Source organism: Ambystoma mexicanum, chromosome 4q, assembly GCF_040938575.1.
Source record: "Ambystoma mexicanum isolate Mex_15411 chromosome 4q, UKY_AmexF1_1, whole genome shotgun sequence".
Lineage (NCBI taxonomy): Eukaryota > Metazoa > Chordata > Amphibia > Caudata > Ambystomatidae > Ambystoma > Ambystoma mexicanum.
Window position 1 is genome coordinate 660,931,700 of NC_090928.1, and position 16,950 is coordinate 660,948,649.

Here is a 16,950-nt window from a genome sequence, read left to right on the forward strand (position 1 = left end):
ACCCCTGTCTTACTTAACTTTTCCTTTGTGTGTCCAGCACACACCACCCTATGTGGAGTGCTGGTGGTTACATAGTCTCCTCAAGTAACATTCTGTTAAACTAACTCACTTGAATGGCTGGTGGCAGTCTTTTCTTTTTTTACTACTTTGTGCCATGTATCTGCAGGCTGAATCCTCAGCTGCAGTACAGCACCCAAAGGTGAATATTTTTCCAAAATGGCTCTGGTCTTTTTTCACCATTTCTGGTCAGTTTTTCTTCTGGGCTTTTACTCTGTTTGAATCGGGTTTTAGTCCTTTGTGTGTTCTGCCTTAGGCGGGCTTCAGCCCTGAAGCCCACCCAAGCTCCAGTATGTCTGGAAAGGAAGGAAGTGAGGGAGGGTCCTGAAACGTCACTTTCCTTTGTCTCTAGGTGTGCCTGAGTGAATCCAGTTCTGATTGGCCAGCTGGCTGTCCTGGAGGACAGCCACCCTATTGGGTGATTGACAGCCTAGGGCTGTGAATGAATGGCAACTTGCTTAAAAAGGTGAGGTTTTTGGGACTAGAAGCAGAGTCGACCACTGGAGGGCAACATCCGATGAAGAAGACGTGAAGAGACGGGAGCAGCACCCTCCTAGACCGCAAAGTACCCGGTGAGGTCCTGCAGCTGTGCGGACCCCGTTTTTCATTTCAACTGGGAAGACCCGTATGGGACGACTTCCTGCGTTAGGCTGGTGGCACCAACTAGCCTCAAGACAAACTCTATTTTGGCACAACCCCTGACTTGCTGTGACTTTCCAAGGCTGCAGAATCCCAATACCCGGGACCCCTGACCATCTTACAGTGCGTTGTCTTCTGAAGTGCAAATCTTGCCAAAACCATTTGGGCATCCAGAGGACCCTACAGAAGCAGGAACTCTTCATCCGGAATCCCCTTGTCACAGTCCAGGACCTGAAGGATCAAGTAACTTCTAACCGGAGCTGTTCGTTCTTCTTTGGTGCTGAGAAAAAGGCGCTCACACCACAAAGAGCCGCTGATTCAAAGAGAATCAATTGCTGCCGAGTCCCCCTCTCGAGTGCTGCCGCAGGAGCCCGCCAGACGTCCTCCCTTTTGTCACCACGACCAAGGACCAGGAACATGGGTCTGCTGCATTGCAACCAGAAGGTCTCCAGCTGGAACCAATTCTTCATTTGACAGGTACTGTGGGGCTTGGTGTACATCAACCCATTGCCATTTGTGGTGCTTCCTACCTTGGATTGCTATTTTAGCCTATTCTGAGTTTACCTCAATTCACTTGCACTGGCCTTCAGCTTGTGCTTCTTCAAGGTGACTCATTTTGAGTTGCTGTGATTTTCTTTTTTGAACTACTGATTTATTTTAAAACATTTTCTAAGAAGAGAGCATCAGAACTTTGAACTGGCCCATTGATTTTGTCTGTCATAGCTCCCTAAAGGCCCCCTCCTGAACCTATTGACTTTGGCAGTGCGTGTTCCCTTACAGGTTTTAATTGTTGAACACTATTATTGCTGAGTGAAAAGACTGCCCACATCCCTTTGGGAGAATCAAACTGTTTTTGTAGAATACCAGTAGGCTCTGAACTAACTATAAGATTTCCCTCCCTTATAACTCAATACTGCCAAGGTGATGGCAAATAAGTGTTATTACTGACCTCAAATGACATCACCCTTGATGCTGAAAAATGTATAACATGAAAGAATTTCTCACCTGCGGTATTCACTTTTTTTAATTGAATCCTAGCTTGGGATTCGTGTTATTATTATATGCTAAATATATTTTGTTGGTATTTATGAAATGTAATATGAAATATTTGTACTGTATTGTACACATTTTTTTTTTTACTTTAATATCTTTTCTGTAGTGTTAAAAGGTGTATTTAACCATAACACAAATACATTTTTTTAAACTATTGCTGGTTTTTAAAGAACAGTTTAAATATCTTTATCTATAAATACATATTTATACTATAACTTGAAATGTCTAAGTGTTTACTTGGATAGCTGTATTTACTGATTTTATTGTACAGCTCACATTACCCCTCTTAAGATGAACCTTGCTATTCAGTCACACTACCAACTTGTGTAGCACAGGCCTATTTTAAAAGGTGGGTTACCGAATACCAAGTTTTGTGTAGTCCCACACCAGTTGCACTGCACCAATTATTACCCAACACCTGACCTATGTCAACCCCAGAACTGTTTGCTTTACTGGTGCATTATTTTTCCTTATACCTCAGTGAGTGGGAACCTTTTCCCACACACACATATTCTTTTACTCATTTTTAAGACTCTCCATAGTGTCTTTTTAATGTTCTCCTCTTTAACTTTTGGCATAAACTGCCTATTGTTGCTGGGTTGCCCTTTGGGCTCTGCTTTTTAACTTTCTCTGGCTAACCTTGTGAGAACTACAGTTCCTAAGGATAGAAAAAATATTTTGTCCTCTCTAAACTTTGTTTAGGCGAGACCAGCACACACCCCACCTTATGTGGAGTGCTGGGGAGATGCAATGTATCCCCGTTCTCATTTTAACTGTAACATTTCTGTTAGATGCAAGCTTACCTTTAATGGCTGGTGGCAGTGAACCTTTTTCCCAATTCGGTGCACCTTTACCGTGGGCTGTTTTTGCAGCTGCCCTTTTTACCAAAATGGCCCATGTCTTCTTTTTTTAAAATTTTAAAGTTCCTTATCCTTTACTTGACATCCAGGAAAATCATTTGTGTCAATTTTATCTTCGGGTGGAGACCTCGGTCAAGCCTGCCCAGGCACTAGAATGTCTGTGAGGACAGGAAACGAGGGAGGAGTCAAACTCTGCAGCCCTTTGCCTTCCAGCCTGCCTGCGAGAATCCAGTTCAAACTGGGCGGCTAGCTGTCCTGAAAGGACTTCCAACCCCCAAGGTTTAAAGGTTGCACGTCTATTTGATTGACTGGGTTCGTGCATAAAAGTCTGATCCTGGAAGCTGAAGTAGTCGACCACTTGACCTGAATCTGAAAAGTAAGATGAAGAAAAACACGGCTTAGATGATTTCCGGTGACCGGAGAGCCTGCTGTTTAACCAGAGCCTGCTGCTATGCTTCCTTCCAAGCGACCTGGGGTCTCTGAAAACGACGCCCCGACCCAAAGCATGGTGAGATCCACTAGACTCAAGAAGACCTGCATTTGGAGACATCCCATGTCGTGCTGCGACCTTGCTGGGCTGCAATGCTCCAATACCCTGGGACCGCAAACCATTGTACAGAGCATGGTCCTCCAAATCGAGCTGAAACTTTGGTGGCATCCTGCTGGACCTGTAGAGAAGTGAATCCAGTCCTTGAAGTCCCCTCACCAGAGTTCTGAACCAGATTAGCAACACAAATCCAATCGGCGATATTCTGTCTTCTGGCTCCTGAAAAGGGCGCCAAAACCACAGAGCCGCATCCAGCCACGAAGACACTCTTGCCTGCAGCCTTCCCTGTTGATCCCTGTTGCAAAATCTCTTCCAACATACTGTCTTCTGTCTTCATGACAAAGGAATCAATCCACAAGGTTTTTGGCTGCAGATCCTGAAGTCTCCCCTCCTGCAACTCTTCTTCTGTGCCCAGGTACTGTGCTGGCTGGGGTATTTACTTAACTTCTGTTTGATTTCTTTATAGCTTTGGGGTGTTTCTGTGATTGGGAGTCCTCTCATCCAGTTCACCCATGCCCACTGCTGGCATCCTCTTGGGGTGTCTTCTCGGAAGTCCCTGGACCCTTTCAACCTATCTAAAGTGTAATACTTACCTGTTTGAACAGTCTTCCTTAGGAACAACTCTGACTTTTGCTACTTATGTGCCTATCCTGAACTGGCTGTTGGACACTAGAGACCTAGTAACCCCCCCCCCCCCTTTCTTGGTGCCCTTCTGCCACTGAAAACACTCATGCTCCCAGTATAAGGGAAAGACATTCTAAGGATTGTTAAGGAGAATGCTCAAAAATGTGCTAATTCCCTCTACCTTAGAGACCCCCAGCAACTTTGCTGGATTTTGAGGACTTGTTTTTATTTTTTGGAGAGAGTAAGACTATTTTTCCCACTCATGTGTTTGGTTATGGAGTCTAACCAACTCCATAGGCATCATCCTTTACAACTGTCACAAAGCAACTTCAGTGCAGTGCCACAGGGAAGTCTTCCAGATTTCCCAAGTTTTAAATACCTTCTCTGGGATCAACTGTTTCCCAGAGCAGTAAAGTGAAATTGACTTTACTTGGCATTGTAACTTTCTAGACCCAGCACACACTATCTTACAATAGAGTGCTGGAGGGGTTACTTAGTATCCCCTTTGTCTAGCTTCTTTTGTAGCATATTACCCTTTCCTCAATTGACTGGCTGGTGGCAGTTGTTTTCGTTTTGAACTACCTTGGTTTACATTTACCGTGACCATTCGTGGCTCCGGTAAAGTAACCGCATGAGCCATCTTTTTCAAAATGGTGTACAGCCATCTTTGCTCAAATGGTGCCCGGTCTTTTTTCGGCAGGTCTTTGTGGGAATGTCCTTCTAGAGAGTTTCTCTGCGTGCCACACCACGTTTGGTCTCTTTGTTCATTTCGCCTATGGCAAGGTTTCTGAGAAAAACCCGCCTCTGGCGCCCGAGTGACTGGAGTGGGCAGGAAGTGAGGAAGGTGCTCGAAAACACCCTGTGCTTAATCTCGTAGGAGACCCAAATGCACACTGTGGTGATTGTCTGACTATCCGGTAAGGACAGCCACCCTGCTGGGTAAGTGGCAGCTAGGCTGGAATGAATGGGGGACAACTGAATAAAAGGCGACTTGGAAGGCAGAGTCAACCACTGGACGAAGGAACTGAAGAAGAGCTTGAAGAGGACGCCTGCTGCAACTCCTGGACCGGTGGTTTGCCTGGTGAAGCCCTGCTGCAGTTACTACTTACCAAGTTCTCATCGACAGAGAAGCCCCTGCAAGGACGACTTCTACGCTTGAGTTGGTAGGACCAATCAACTTCAAAGTAAGCCACCTGGAGACCCATCTCGGAGCTAGTTGAATTTCCTCAGAGTTGCTGCAGAAAACCGTATAGCCAGAGAGAGGACACCAGATTGTGTGCGTTACTTTTAAGCTGGCATAAAGCTTTTGGAAGATCCTCCGGACCCCCACCAAGCAGGACTGACCAAACCTGAGCCCCCTCAGCAGAGTGCTGGGCCCCAGAAGCAAGGAAGGTCCACATTGACAGCCAGGAACCACGCTTATTGCTATTTGCTGTACCGCAAGGAGCTGAAACGCGAAACAGCCACTGAAAGTAAAGTTTCCCGGTTGCCAGTTTTGACAGTCCTAGAGCAGGAGTCCCCCAACGTCTTCCCTCTTGTCCCCACGACTGAGGCCCAGGAACAGTGAGTTCTGCAGAGCTACCCAGGAACAGAAGACATCAGCCGCATCTTTTCTTCTTTACCAAGGTACTGTAAAGCAAATCTGAGAATTTACCTCTTACTGTAGAAGTGCTTGTAACTTCCACAACTCACAAGTCTAATCAGCTTGTGGCCCTACATCTGATTCTTCTTTTCATCAAAGACTCCTAAGAACTTGTGCAGACTTTTCCCTTTACTTACCTGAAGTGCAGAATCCTATACAAAGACTTTTGCCTACTGACTTTGGCTTATCCTATTGAATTGAATGACTCTTCTAATTTATATCTGAAAGTATTTGCCCTGCTTATGAATATTTGAAATTTCTTGTGTTCTAATAACCTTTGCCTTTTACCAACTTTTTAAAGAGTGTTCAGAATGCCAACAGTAAGATATTAATGTCCCCAGCACCCTTGTTACTGAAGTCACCTGTGGGTGTAGGTTGTGTCTGTGGACCATCCTAAAAGGGTCTTGTCTGATCCAGAAACTCAGTGTGTACAGTTTTGAAGTAGATTTGTGTTACTATTCTATTGCTCCTTTCTGAAGGTTTTATAACTGACTGATAAATAAATGAATTATTGTTTATGCAAGAGTTTATTTGAATACCTGTAACTGTGAATCTTTGTGCAACTCCACTACAGCTCACATTTCCCCTCTTGAGATGAGCCTGGCTGCTGAACACGCTACCAAAACTGTAGTACAAGCTCATACCAAGGTTGGGTTGCCCATACCTGTAGTCATAGTTGTTGGTAGTGTTCCCATAGGGTACTGCATTCAAACTTTGCCTAATAAGGATTTGGCCTGTTGCCTAGAAAGAGAACAATTGTTTAAAAGTGTACTTACTTGCAAAAGAGTTGGTTGGTAAATTTAACTCTGAGAGTGAGCAGTTACAAACGTTCTTACTTGCCTTGAATGTGTGTTGTGCCATTCTGAAAAGTATATGTAAGGTTATTTTATTCAACTGTGAATTGGTTGTCCCTCTTCCCAAAAGTAATGCTGTGACTAGTATGTAAGTTCACCAACTGGGTTTTGCTTTCCCTGGTCTGTTTTATACAGATTCTAAAACAGTCTTGGGTTCATACCTACCTTTAAGTTGCTGGTAGCTGCTTTCAAAAGTGGATGGGTTTTACTGACCTTGGTCTGGCTTGGGCCATCCTAAATTAAGTTAGAGATACTGCTTACCTTAGTCTGTGTTCCACAGACCTGAAAAGCCACTGTATTAGTATATTACAACATTAGGTTTTACCTGCCTAGAATAGCTTGGTGCCATTCTTAAAAAGTGTTCTGTGGGTGTAGCTGACCTTGGTCTGTCTGGTGCAATCCTAAATTAGTGTAAAGAGTTCTTGCTTACCATATTCTGTGTTCCACTGAGCTGAAAAGCAACTGTAGTTGTATATTGCACCAAAAGGCCTTACTCACCTAGTATAACTGTTATCCTGAATGTGGTTATAGGTTTCTGTTTCTTGAATTACTAAACCGAAAACTAGAATCTGAATGGAGGACCAACAACACCTCTGCAAACAAATTGAAATTCCTACAACAGATCCGCTCATATAAAAAGGAAATACAAAAAGCAAAGAGGAAACATTACGACAACTGAATCTTCAGAGCACCAAACGCTCAGAAAGAACTATTCAAAATCATAAACGAAATAAATAACCCACCGGGCTGCAACAACACGCAAACTCCATCGATGACTCTGCAAGGACCTCGGAGACCACTTCAAAAACAAAATAACCTCCATCCAACACACCATTCAAACAGACCAAGCGATCACAGCACAAACCCCACCGACACCGACGAGGAACACGCATACAAGCTACGAAATTCCCAGAAATATCAGTTGAGGCTTTCGTCAAACTGGTAAACCAAAGCAACAAATCGGGCTCTCCTGAAGACCCCTGCCCCCCGGACATGTACAAAACAATTCTCAAACAAGGAACCCCCATGGAATACCACAAGAACCTCCTCAACCTCTCGATCTCAACAGGTAGAGTACCACAGGCCTTCAAATCAGCCTACATCAAGCCGCTACTCAAAGACACAACAGGAAACGTAGAGGACTTATCTAACTATAGACCCATCTCCAACATACCGTACATAGCCAAACTGCTAGAAACGTACGTCTACCAAACAACCCAAGAATTCATAGAAGAGCATTGCCTACTAGACTAGGCACAAGTTGGTTTCAGACCTATGAGAGGAACAGAATCAGCTCTCCTCTCGATATGGGACGACCTAAAAACAAACGCAGACTCGGACAACAGTACCGCCCTGGTCCTCCTCGATCTGTCTGCAGCTTTCGGCACATTCAACCACACCATCCTCATAAAGAGATTAGAAGGACTAGGGATAACAGACACCGCCCTACTATGGATCAAATCCTTCCTAACGAACAGAAACAGTATGGATGAAACCTTTTAAATCAAAACCCACAGACTCCACGTGCGGAGTACCACAAGGTTCATCCTTCTCCCCGCTGCTATTCAACATCTACATGTACCTACTAAACAAACTCATCAAAAAACACGGTCTGACATGCTACAACTACGCCGACGATACTCAAACAATCTTCAACATACAAGATACCCGAGAAGAAAACACCACACTAGAGAATTGCCTTCGTGACATATTCAACTGGATGAACCTCAACCACCTCAAAATCAACCCAGGCAAAACAGAGATAATGATCGTATCATTCAAGGGAGGAGGCATAAACTACATCCCCTGGCCAAGAGAGCGCGGCACCACACCAGCACCATCATCAACTGTAAAAAACCTAGGGGTCCTGATAGATAACAATCTCACTCTAGAGCCACAAGTAAACTCTGTAATCAAGAAATGTTTCTTTCTCCTGCGAGCAGCAAAAAGGATCCTACCATTCCTGTCGTTCACCAACAAAACACTTACCAAAATCGCTCTGATCATATCCAGAGTAGACTATGCCAACAGCTTATACCTGGGCATGCCCGAACGACTTCTAGAAAAACTGCTACACATACAAAATGCAGCAGCCAGACTCCTCCTCAAGCTACCCCGAAGAGAACACATCACACCCGCGCTAAAAATACTACACTGGCTACCACTAAAACAGCAAATAAAGTTCAAGTCCATGTGCATCACGCACAGAGCAATACACAAACAAGGTGCAGAATTCCCAAGCGACAAACTACGCCTACATCAACCGACAAGAACACTAAGATCAAGCACCGACATATGCCTGGAACCAAAACCCTACAACAGAAAAAAACTCAGAGGATCGTCTTTTTCCCACCAGGCACCCAAAACCTGGAATTACCTACCTAAGAATATACGGAACACAACAAACCACCTAGCATTCAGGAAACTCCTCCAATCATGGCTCTTCACAGGGTAACCACAACGGAGACGCACCAGAATAATACACAGACATTAAAACAACGATGAAAATAACTCCAATCCCAGCTACTCTCAATCTGGACAAACACTCAAACCAAAGAACTAACTACTCGACAGAGCATAAGATACCATGGAAAATAGCCACAAAAGGAAGACTCCAGAGACTGCTCACATACTTAGACCCAGACGAAAGCCCTCAAGTGACTCACCTACTCGCACGTACCGGACGCACCATATCCAGACTGGCAGACGCATTTAGATAGAATTGAGAATATTAGCATGGCCACACTTGATGGAATTGTGGACATTGGCCTGCGTCGCATCTAGAGGGGACCTTAAATGCTAGCATGCCCTCCCTCAGATAGAATTATGAATGTTAGCATGCCTACATTTAGATAGAATTGAGAATATTAGCCTGCATCGCATCTAGATAGGACCATGAATGTTTGCATGCCCGCACCTAGGTGAACCCTGAATGCCAACATGCCCACAACTAGATGGATTTCTGAATATTGGCCTGCGTCGCACCTAGATAGGACTTCGAACGTTAGCTATGCGAAACCTGAAGACTAGCACAGGCCACACCTAGAGTTGTGGACATTGGCCTGCGTCGCATCTAGATGAGATTGATTGAAGGATAGCAAGCCCGCGCCCAGATGAAACTTGAATGTTGGCGTGTGCCACACTTGGAATTGTGAACACCAGCCTGCATAGCCATCCAGATAGGGTTGCTAGTGATAGCATGCCCACACCTGGACAGATTTCTGGACGCTAGCTTGCGCCGCATCTGGATGGGACTGTGAATGCTGGCTTGCCCACACCCAGATAGAATTCTAAACATTGGCCCGCGCCGCATCCAGATAGAGTTGTGGGGGGTCAACGGGTGCCACACTGGGACAGAACTGCAAATGCCAACATGCCAAAGGTCAGGTAACCCACTAACCAATATAAGCTCAAACTCTGCATACCTATCTCACTCAAAAACTCACACAACCATCTCTCGCACAACAAGCCGCGCACACTTCACAACACAGCAACAACACATTAGCCGGACCAACAGCACACGCGGCCTGTCACCGATCCAATACCCGCACCAAAGCTCAGAATCTGGTGTATACCGAGTTGAAGCTGCCAACAGAACACCACTCCTCACTATCCTACTCCCTCTTCACCTTACTAACCCACCCCACCTTACCTTATTTGCAGATCTGCCAGAGCACCTGTGGACCAATTCCGTTGGTGACGGTGCGCGGTACAAATACCTTTAACATTTAACTATTTCAGAAAACTATACGTGCAGGTTGGTTTACTACGTGATTCCTTAACTGAGTGTCACTGCACAACTGCTAGGGTCTGATTTACTGAAATTAATCAGAAAGTAACATATGGTTTTACTCCTCATGAATAGGTGTGTCCTATACTAAATGTGTTTGGTAAGGTCGGACATGCCTAGACATACTTAGTATTCTGAACAAGGTTCATGCTTTGGTCTGTGTCCCTTCAAGCATTGTCTTGTATTTTTCAATGCATTTATGATCGTTCCCAGTGAAAAGATCTTTTTCTAAAGATCTTGTCACTGAAAGGTTGCTTTAGAAACACTGATCCATGACCGCACAGTTTGGTCTTTCTAAAGCGAACTGTCACGCCCCTGCCACACATGAGTGCGCGCAATGGCTGACTGGCTCTGCGGGACCCGGAAGCGCAGGACCAGGAGAACGGTTTAGTGTGTGGGCGCATGTGTGTTGTATGTATGTGTTTTGGTTTGGGGTTTGGAGGGCTGAGAGATTTGGGGACGGGGGGGGTTGTTTGGGTGCGTGCGTGTGTTGTGTGTATGCGTTTTGGTTTAGGGGGTGGGGGACTGAAATCCAGAGGGTGGGGGCATTAACAATGGGGGATTTGGGGGTGAAACCCCCAAATATATAAAAAGGGGGGTGGACACATTTTAAAGGTCTCGGGAGAAAAAGAGCTTTACAGTGATGGCTTTCCGAATAAAAGAAAATCAGGCAAAGTAAATCGATCTTTTTCTCTTGAGATATTTAAAAAAAAAAGGTCAATTAACATTGAACCGTTTATGACTCTATGACAAAGTACTTTTCCCAATACCTAACTTGGCCTAACTGTTGCAAGTGCTTCTGTTGAACCCATGGTATTCTACAAGTTCTCTGTACCTTCCTACAGCCCTACACTCCCATATACTCCACTAGTACAGCCTTCTACTAAGAGTGGAGTCTTGTACTGTCTCAGTTAAATGGTTTTACTAAGCCCTTAGTTGGACTTAACTGTCCTATCATTACTGACTTAACTTAAATAGCTGGTGGCAGTGGTTACTTTTTACTAGCTTGTGTGCAGGCTATCCGGTCTGATTTCTCAGCTGCAGTACAGCACCGATAGGTGACCATTTTCTCAAAATGGCCCCTGTCTTCTTTTGTCACCCTTTTTTGTGTGTCCGTTCCTTCTGGGCTTTTCTTCTATCATTTAGAGTAGATTAGAGTTCTTTGCAAGTTTTGCCTTTGGGCTTCAGCCCTGAAGCCCACCCAGGTTTCAGTGTATCTGGGAAGGAAGAAAGTGAGGGAGAAGCCCGAAACACCACTGTCCTTTGTCTGTAGGTATGCCTGCCTTCCACCAGTTCTAACTGGGCGGCTGACTGTCCTCGAGGACAGCCAACCCCCAGGTGATTGACAGCTCGGAGTGTCAATGAATGGGTTCCAGCATGTAAGGCTAGGATTTTGGGACCACAGGCAGAGTCGACCACTGGAACAAGGAATCCAAAGCACAAGAAGAGCAGGGACGCCAGCAGCATCTTCCAGGACTGCAGAAGCACTGGTGAAGCCCTGCAGGTGGGCTGACCCTGTTTCAAAGCCAACAGTGGAAGACATGCCAAGGAAGACTTCCTCCCTTAGGCTGCTGGGACTAACTAGCCTCAAGACCTTCATTTTGGGGCCATCCCCCAACATCCTGCAACTTTCCTGAGCTGCAGAACACCAATACCGGGGTACCTGGACCATTATCGAGTGCTTCGTCTTCCGAAGATTGAATCCAGCTGAAACTTTGCAGGAATCCATGTGGACCTCAAGAGGCAGGAATTCTTCACCAAAAGTCCCCTCACCAGAGTTCAGGACTGAGTAATCTCAGAGAATCCAACCAGTGATATTGGTTTCTTCTTGGCGCTGAAAAAAAGGTGCCAAAACCACAAAGAGCTGCTGAAGTGAGCTCAATGCATTGCTGCCGACCCCTTCTCCCATATCCTGCAGCAGAAGGTCGCCAAAGGTCCCCCTTTCGTCACCACGACCAAGGAGCAGGAATCCAGGTGTAAGGGAGAATTCTCAGAAATGCGGTAATTCCCTCTACCTTGGAGACCCCTGCAACTCTGCTGGATTTTAAGGACTTGATTTTTTTAACCTGGAGAGAGTGAGACTCATTCCCCCCCCCCCCCATCATGTATTTTCATGTGATTTTGAACACTGTTTTTGTTTTGATTGTGGAGTCTGACAAACTGCATAGGCATCATATTTTACATTGTGTCACACAGCAGCTTCAGTGCAGTGACACAGGGAAATCTTTCAGATTTCCCAAAGATTTAAATACCTTCTCTTGACTTTACTTTTGTAACTTTCTAGACCCAGCACACACTATCTTACAATGGGGTGCTGGAGGGGTTACTTAGTATCCCCTTTGTCTAGCTTCTCATGTAACTTTTTTGTTACCCTTTCCTCGATGAATGGCTGGTGGCAGTGGTTTACTTTTAACTACTGTGGTGTGTATTTACCGGGGGCTGCGTTCACAGCTGCAGTAAAGCACCCAAGGGTGCCATTTTTGTCAAAATGGCCCCGGACGACTTTCTTTGCCATTTCTTTGTGGAAAGGTCCTTCTTGAGATTTACTCTGCGCGCCAAACCAGGTTTGGTCCCTTGGTTCATTTTGCCTTTGGCGGGGTTCACGAGTGAAGCCCGCCTCTAGCTCCAGGGTGTCTGGTGGGGGCAGGAAGTGAGGGTGGTGCCCAAAACTCCCTGTGCTTCGTCTCCTAGGAGACCGAAATGCACTCTGTGGTGATTGGCTGGCACTACTGTCCGGCACGGACCACCACCCTGCTGGGTGACTGACAGCTAGACTGGAATGAATGGGAGCAAGCTGCATAATGCCAAGGCTGTTTGGCTTGGAAGGCAGAGTCGACCACTGGACGAAGGAGTTCGAAGAGAACTTGAAGAGGACGCCTGCTGCATCTCCTGGACCGTTGGCTTGCCTGGTGAAGCCCTGCTGCTGTGCTGAAACTCCAAATTCGTATCGACAGAGAAGCCCCCCTGCAAGGACGACTTCTTCCTTTTGAGTTGGTGGGACCAATCGACTCCAAAGTAAGCCACCTGGACATCCTCTCGGAGCTGGTTGAATTTCCACAGGGTTGCTGCTGGAAACCAAAACGTCAGGGAGAGGAACACCAGATTGTGTGCATTGCTTTTAAGCTGGCCAAGAGCTCCAGGAAGATCCCCCGGACTCCCAGGAAGCAGGACTGACTGAGCCCCCTCAACAGAGTCCAGGACCCTAGATGCAAGGAAAGCCCATCTGGACAGCCAGGAATCGCGGTGTTGATATTTGCGGTAGACGCAAGGAGCTGAAACGCCAAAGTGATACTTATTTGAAGATTGCTGGTTGAGAGCAGTGACGGTCCCTTTGCCATGCAGGAGTCCTTCCTCTTGTCCCCACGACTAAGGCCCAGGAACAATGAGATCTGCAGAGCTGCACAGGAACAGACGTCATCTGCCGCACTTTTTCTACAACCTAGAGGTACTGTAAAGTCTAAAAACTTAGCTCTTGTTGTGTAGCCACTTGTCCTCGTTGGCGACTTATCTTGGTTGCATTTGTAGAGTTGCTCACAGCTTCTTTACCTCACAAGCCTAATCAGCTTGTGGCCCTACTTTGATTTCTTCTATTCTACCAAGACTTTTTAAACATTGGAAAAGACTTTCAACTTACCTGCAAGAAGTGCTTCAGTTCACCTTGACTTTTGATAACTTAACATTGGCTGGCCTGGCTCCCTGAATGACTCTTCTCTCTTCTGCTTATGTGTTTTGCCTTCCTTCCAGGAAAGGGTTAACTAACTTTGCATTGGGGGGGTTGTTTTGAAAATACTTACCTACTTAAGAATGTGTGAATACTTGCTTTATTCTGAACTCTCTTCTCTTTAACACTACTCCTAAGAATATTCTAAATGCAACAGTGGTATATTAATGCCAACAGCATCCTAGTTATTGAAGTCACCTGAGGATGTAGGTAGTGCCTGTGTGCCTCCCCAAAAGGGTCTTTACTGATTTAGAAACAAAGAGTATGTATTTGTGTGTTGCATTATATTGCTCCCTTCTGAAGAAGGCTTATTCTGACTGATAAATAATTGTTTAATCAAGAAACCTTGTGTGTAAGAGTTTATTTGAATACTTGTCACTATGAATCTCTGTGTAACTCCCGACAGCTCACATTGACCCTCTTGAGATAAGCCTGGCTGCTCAACACGCTACCAACCTGTGTAGTACAGACTTATACGAAAGGTTGGGTTCCTATTGCCAGGAAGTCAGGGTTGTTGTAGTGCACCCAAATTGTACTGCATACAATCTTGCATAACACCAGATCTGCAACGTTGCACCTGGAAGGAAGCAAGCTACAATTTCTTCTTCATTTTCAAAGTACTGAGGGGCTTAGGTTGAAATTACCATGTGCCATTTTCGATGCTTCCTGGATTGGAAAGTGCTGTTTTCTTCAAGTGAGAGTTGACCTCAACTCCTCTGTGCATCCTGTATGTGATCAGGCTCCCCTTGAGCTCCTGTGTTTTCTTCATGAATCACTGACTGCTTAACTAGCTTTTCCTCTGAATATCTTCATCAGAACTGGAACTGTCCATTTGACTTTGGCTGTACTGGTTTCTCAAAGGTCCATCTTCTTGCCCCTACTGGCTTTGGCAATGCTGGTTATCCATAGACTTTAATTGTGAACACTTTCCGAGTTAGGAAACAGACTGCCTATGTCCCCCCGGGAGAGTGTACTTGTTAGTAATAGTTGCTAGCTGTGTTCTGTCTAACCTTAAACCTTCCCTCCAACTCACTCTTGCAAAGGTGATCCATATAAGCCCTGTTACTGGCCTTAACTGACGTGACTCTCTGTGCTGGATACGTAAAGCATAGAAATGGTTACTCACCTGCATTATTCCTTTTATAGTTTGATTCCATTTCTAATTGAATGATATTGTTGCTGCATTTTAGATCTGCTTGTGTGCCTTGTGTATATATAAATAAATATATTTAACTAGAATTGTTTTCTTGGGTCTATGTATGTACTGATTTCTTTGTACTGCTCTACAGCTCAAATAACACCCTCCTAAAATGAGCCTGGCTGCTCAGCCGATCTACCGACTTGTGTAGTACAGTTTTATATTAAGAGTTGGGTCACTAATACCAAGATAAGTCTTATGAAGTCCCACACCAATTGGACTTTAGAAAAATGTCCCTAACAGATCGGCTTACTGTTTGTACGTTGCCAGCTTATTGCTGGCTAGTGTGCGTGCTCTTCTGGAAATGCACATAATGTCAGCTACATTTGAGGGATTCTATTTGTTTACTAAACCTACGTGCCTTCTTAGCCTAGCGCTGTGGTCCCTGGGAAACATCTGCATACACCATGTCTTTAAAATATTCCCTTATTAAGGTGCAATTGACTCCTTGTGTTTGGGTGCGCCCCGAATGTACACAAAGGAGCAATCCAGGAACGTGCAAGTGACATTAGAGGGCTGAAGAGGCTAAATGCCACATTGGGTAGGACACAGTTAGGAGCTGATCAAGACTTTGGGAAGTAAGGTGAGTGGTAGTGAGGGGAGACTAAAGCAGTATGAAAGTGATTTGTTCTTTCAGTTATTTATGACATAACTCTGTATTGGTAAAAAACCAAACTGCCACAAGTCTAGCCTCGTAGTGCCTAACTGGTTTTCCAGTCAAAGTCTGAACATAGCATACATTACATTCTCAGTGACATAGTAATTACAACATTAAGACACAGCCCAGTGACTGTCAGCCATATGGGGCAGAAGTTGTCGGGTTGCGGTGTACTTTGTGAGGCTAATGTTATGGCTTTGTTACGTGAGGTTTCAAAATGGAGAGTGATATGAGAAAGTTGTTAGCTGATGCTGCTGAACAGGTTTTCAGGTGGCGACCTTCTCTGGTTCTATTTTATTGGCATTTCTGGCTTTGCATTTCTTAAGCTGTTTTGCTCATTTTACTTCAGTGGAGAAATCTTTGTTTCCACAGCCAAAAGGGCATTACCTCAGATCTACATCTTAAATTACGTGTTAAATGTATTGTGTTGCCTGAAATTTAAGCAAATCTGCAGATTTTATTACCTTTAATAATAAGGCTAACTGCATGTGCAGCCTCTTTGAAATCCAATTGAGGGCTGTTGACTTCTCACATTACACACATGACTTTATTTTTTAAATCTTAGTTTAATACTCTTTGGCAATAGCATTTATCTGCTATTAATGACCATTCTGTTTAAGGTTTATTTGGACCCTATGCCTCTATGCCTTAACATAAACTAGTAGTGTGCCTTTTTTAAGATTTTTATTATTGTAGCCATAATGATGCTTTATTTGTGTGCAAAATGTGTCAAGCTGACTGCTACTCAGTTTTTATTTGTCTTGCAAATGTTAAGGAAAAACCTTTTGATTTAATTCTAGTCGAGAAGTGCCCTGAGTAAAAACTTTTATCTTTGGTTTGTTTCAGTGAGCGTATTAGCATGCGCCAATCTCAGGTTGATAAGCTTTATGCAGGGCTGAAGGATTTGTCAGAGGAGCGGCGAGGCAAACTGGATGAGCGGCATCGACTATTCCAACTGAACCGCGAGGTGGATGACCTAGAGCAGTGGATCGCTGAGAGGGAGGTGGTGGCAGGATCGCATGAGCTAGGACAGGACTATGAACATGTAACGGTGAGCACCTGTACCTTGTTACCTAAAAAGGAATTCCATGTGAACTTCCTTAAATGTGCGTGCATTTGCATTATAATCACTAAATGGTAACTTTCTATTCCATCATCACCTGAATGGAGAATTACAGTATCGGCTTCAAGTTTAAACCATCTCCTCAGAATAGAGGTCAGAATTAAAATCCTTTCACACAGTAAATATTTCCAAATACATTAGATGTGCCCTTTATTATACATAAAGTGCATATGTTTACTGCTAT

General features: G+C 44.7%; 1 protein-coding gene across 2 annotated transcripts in view; it reads left to right on the forward strand.

The window, feature by feature from the left end:
• The window catches only part of SPTBN1 (spectrin beta, non-erythrocytic 1), a 964,524-nt gene that overhangs the window by 716,676 nt on the left and 230,898 nt on the right, over positions 1-16,950 (forward strand). For both annotated transcript variants that reach the window (XM_069608234.1, XM_069608235.1), the window contains one exon: positions 16,490-16,694. In XM_069608234.1, coding sequence (XP_069464335.1) covers positions 16,490-16,694 — 205 coding nt within the window. The remainder of the gene's footprint in view (positions 1-16,489; positions 16,695-16,950) is intronic.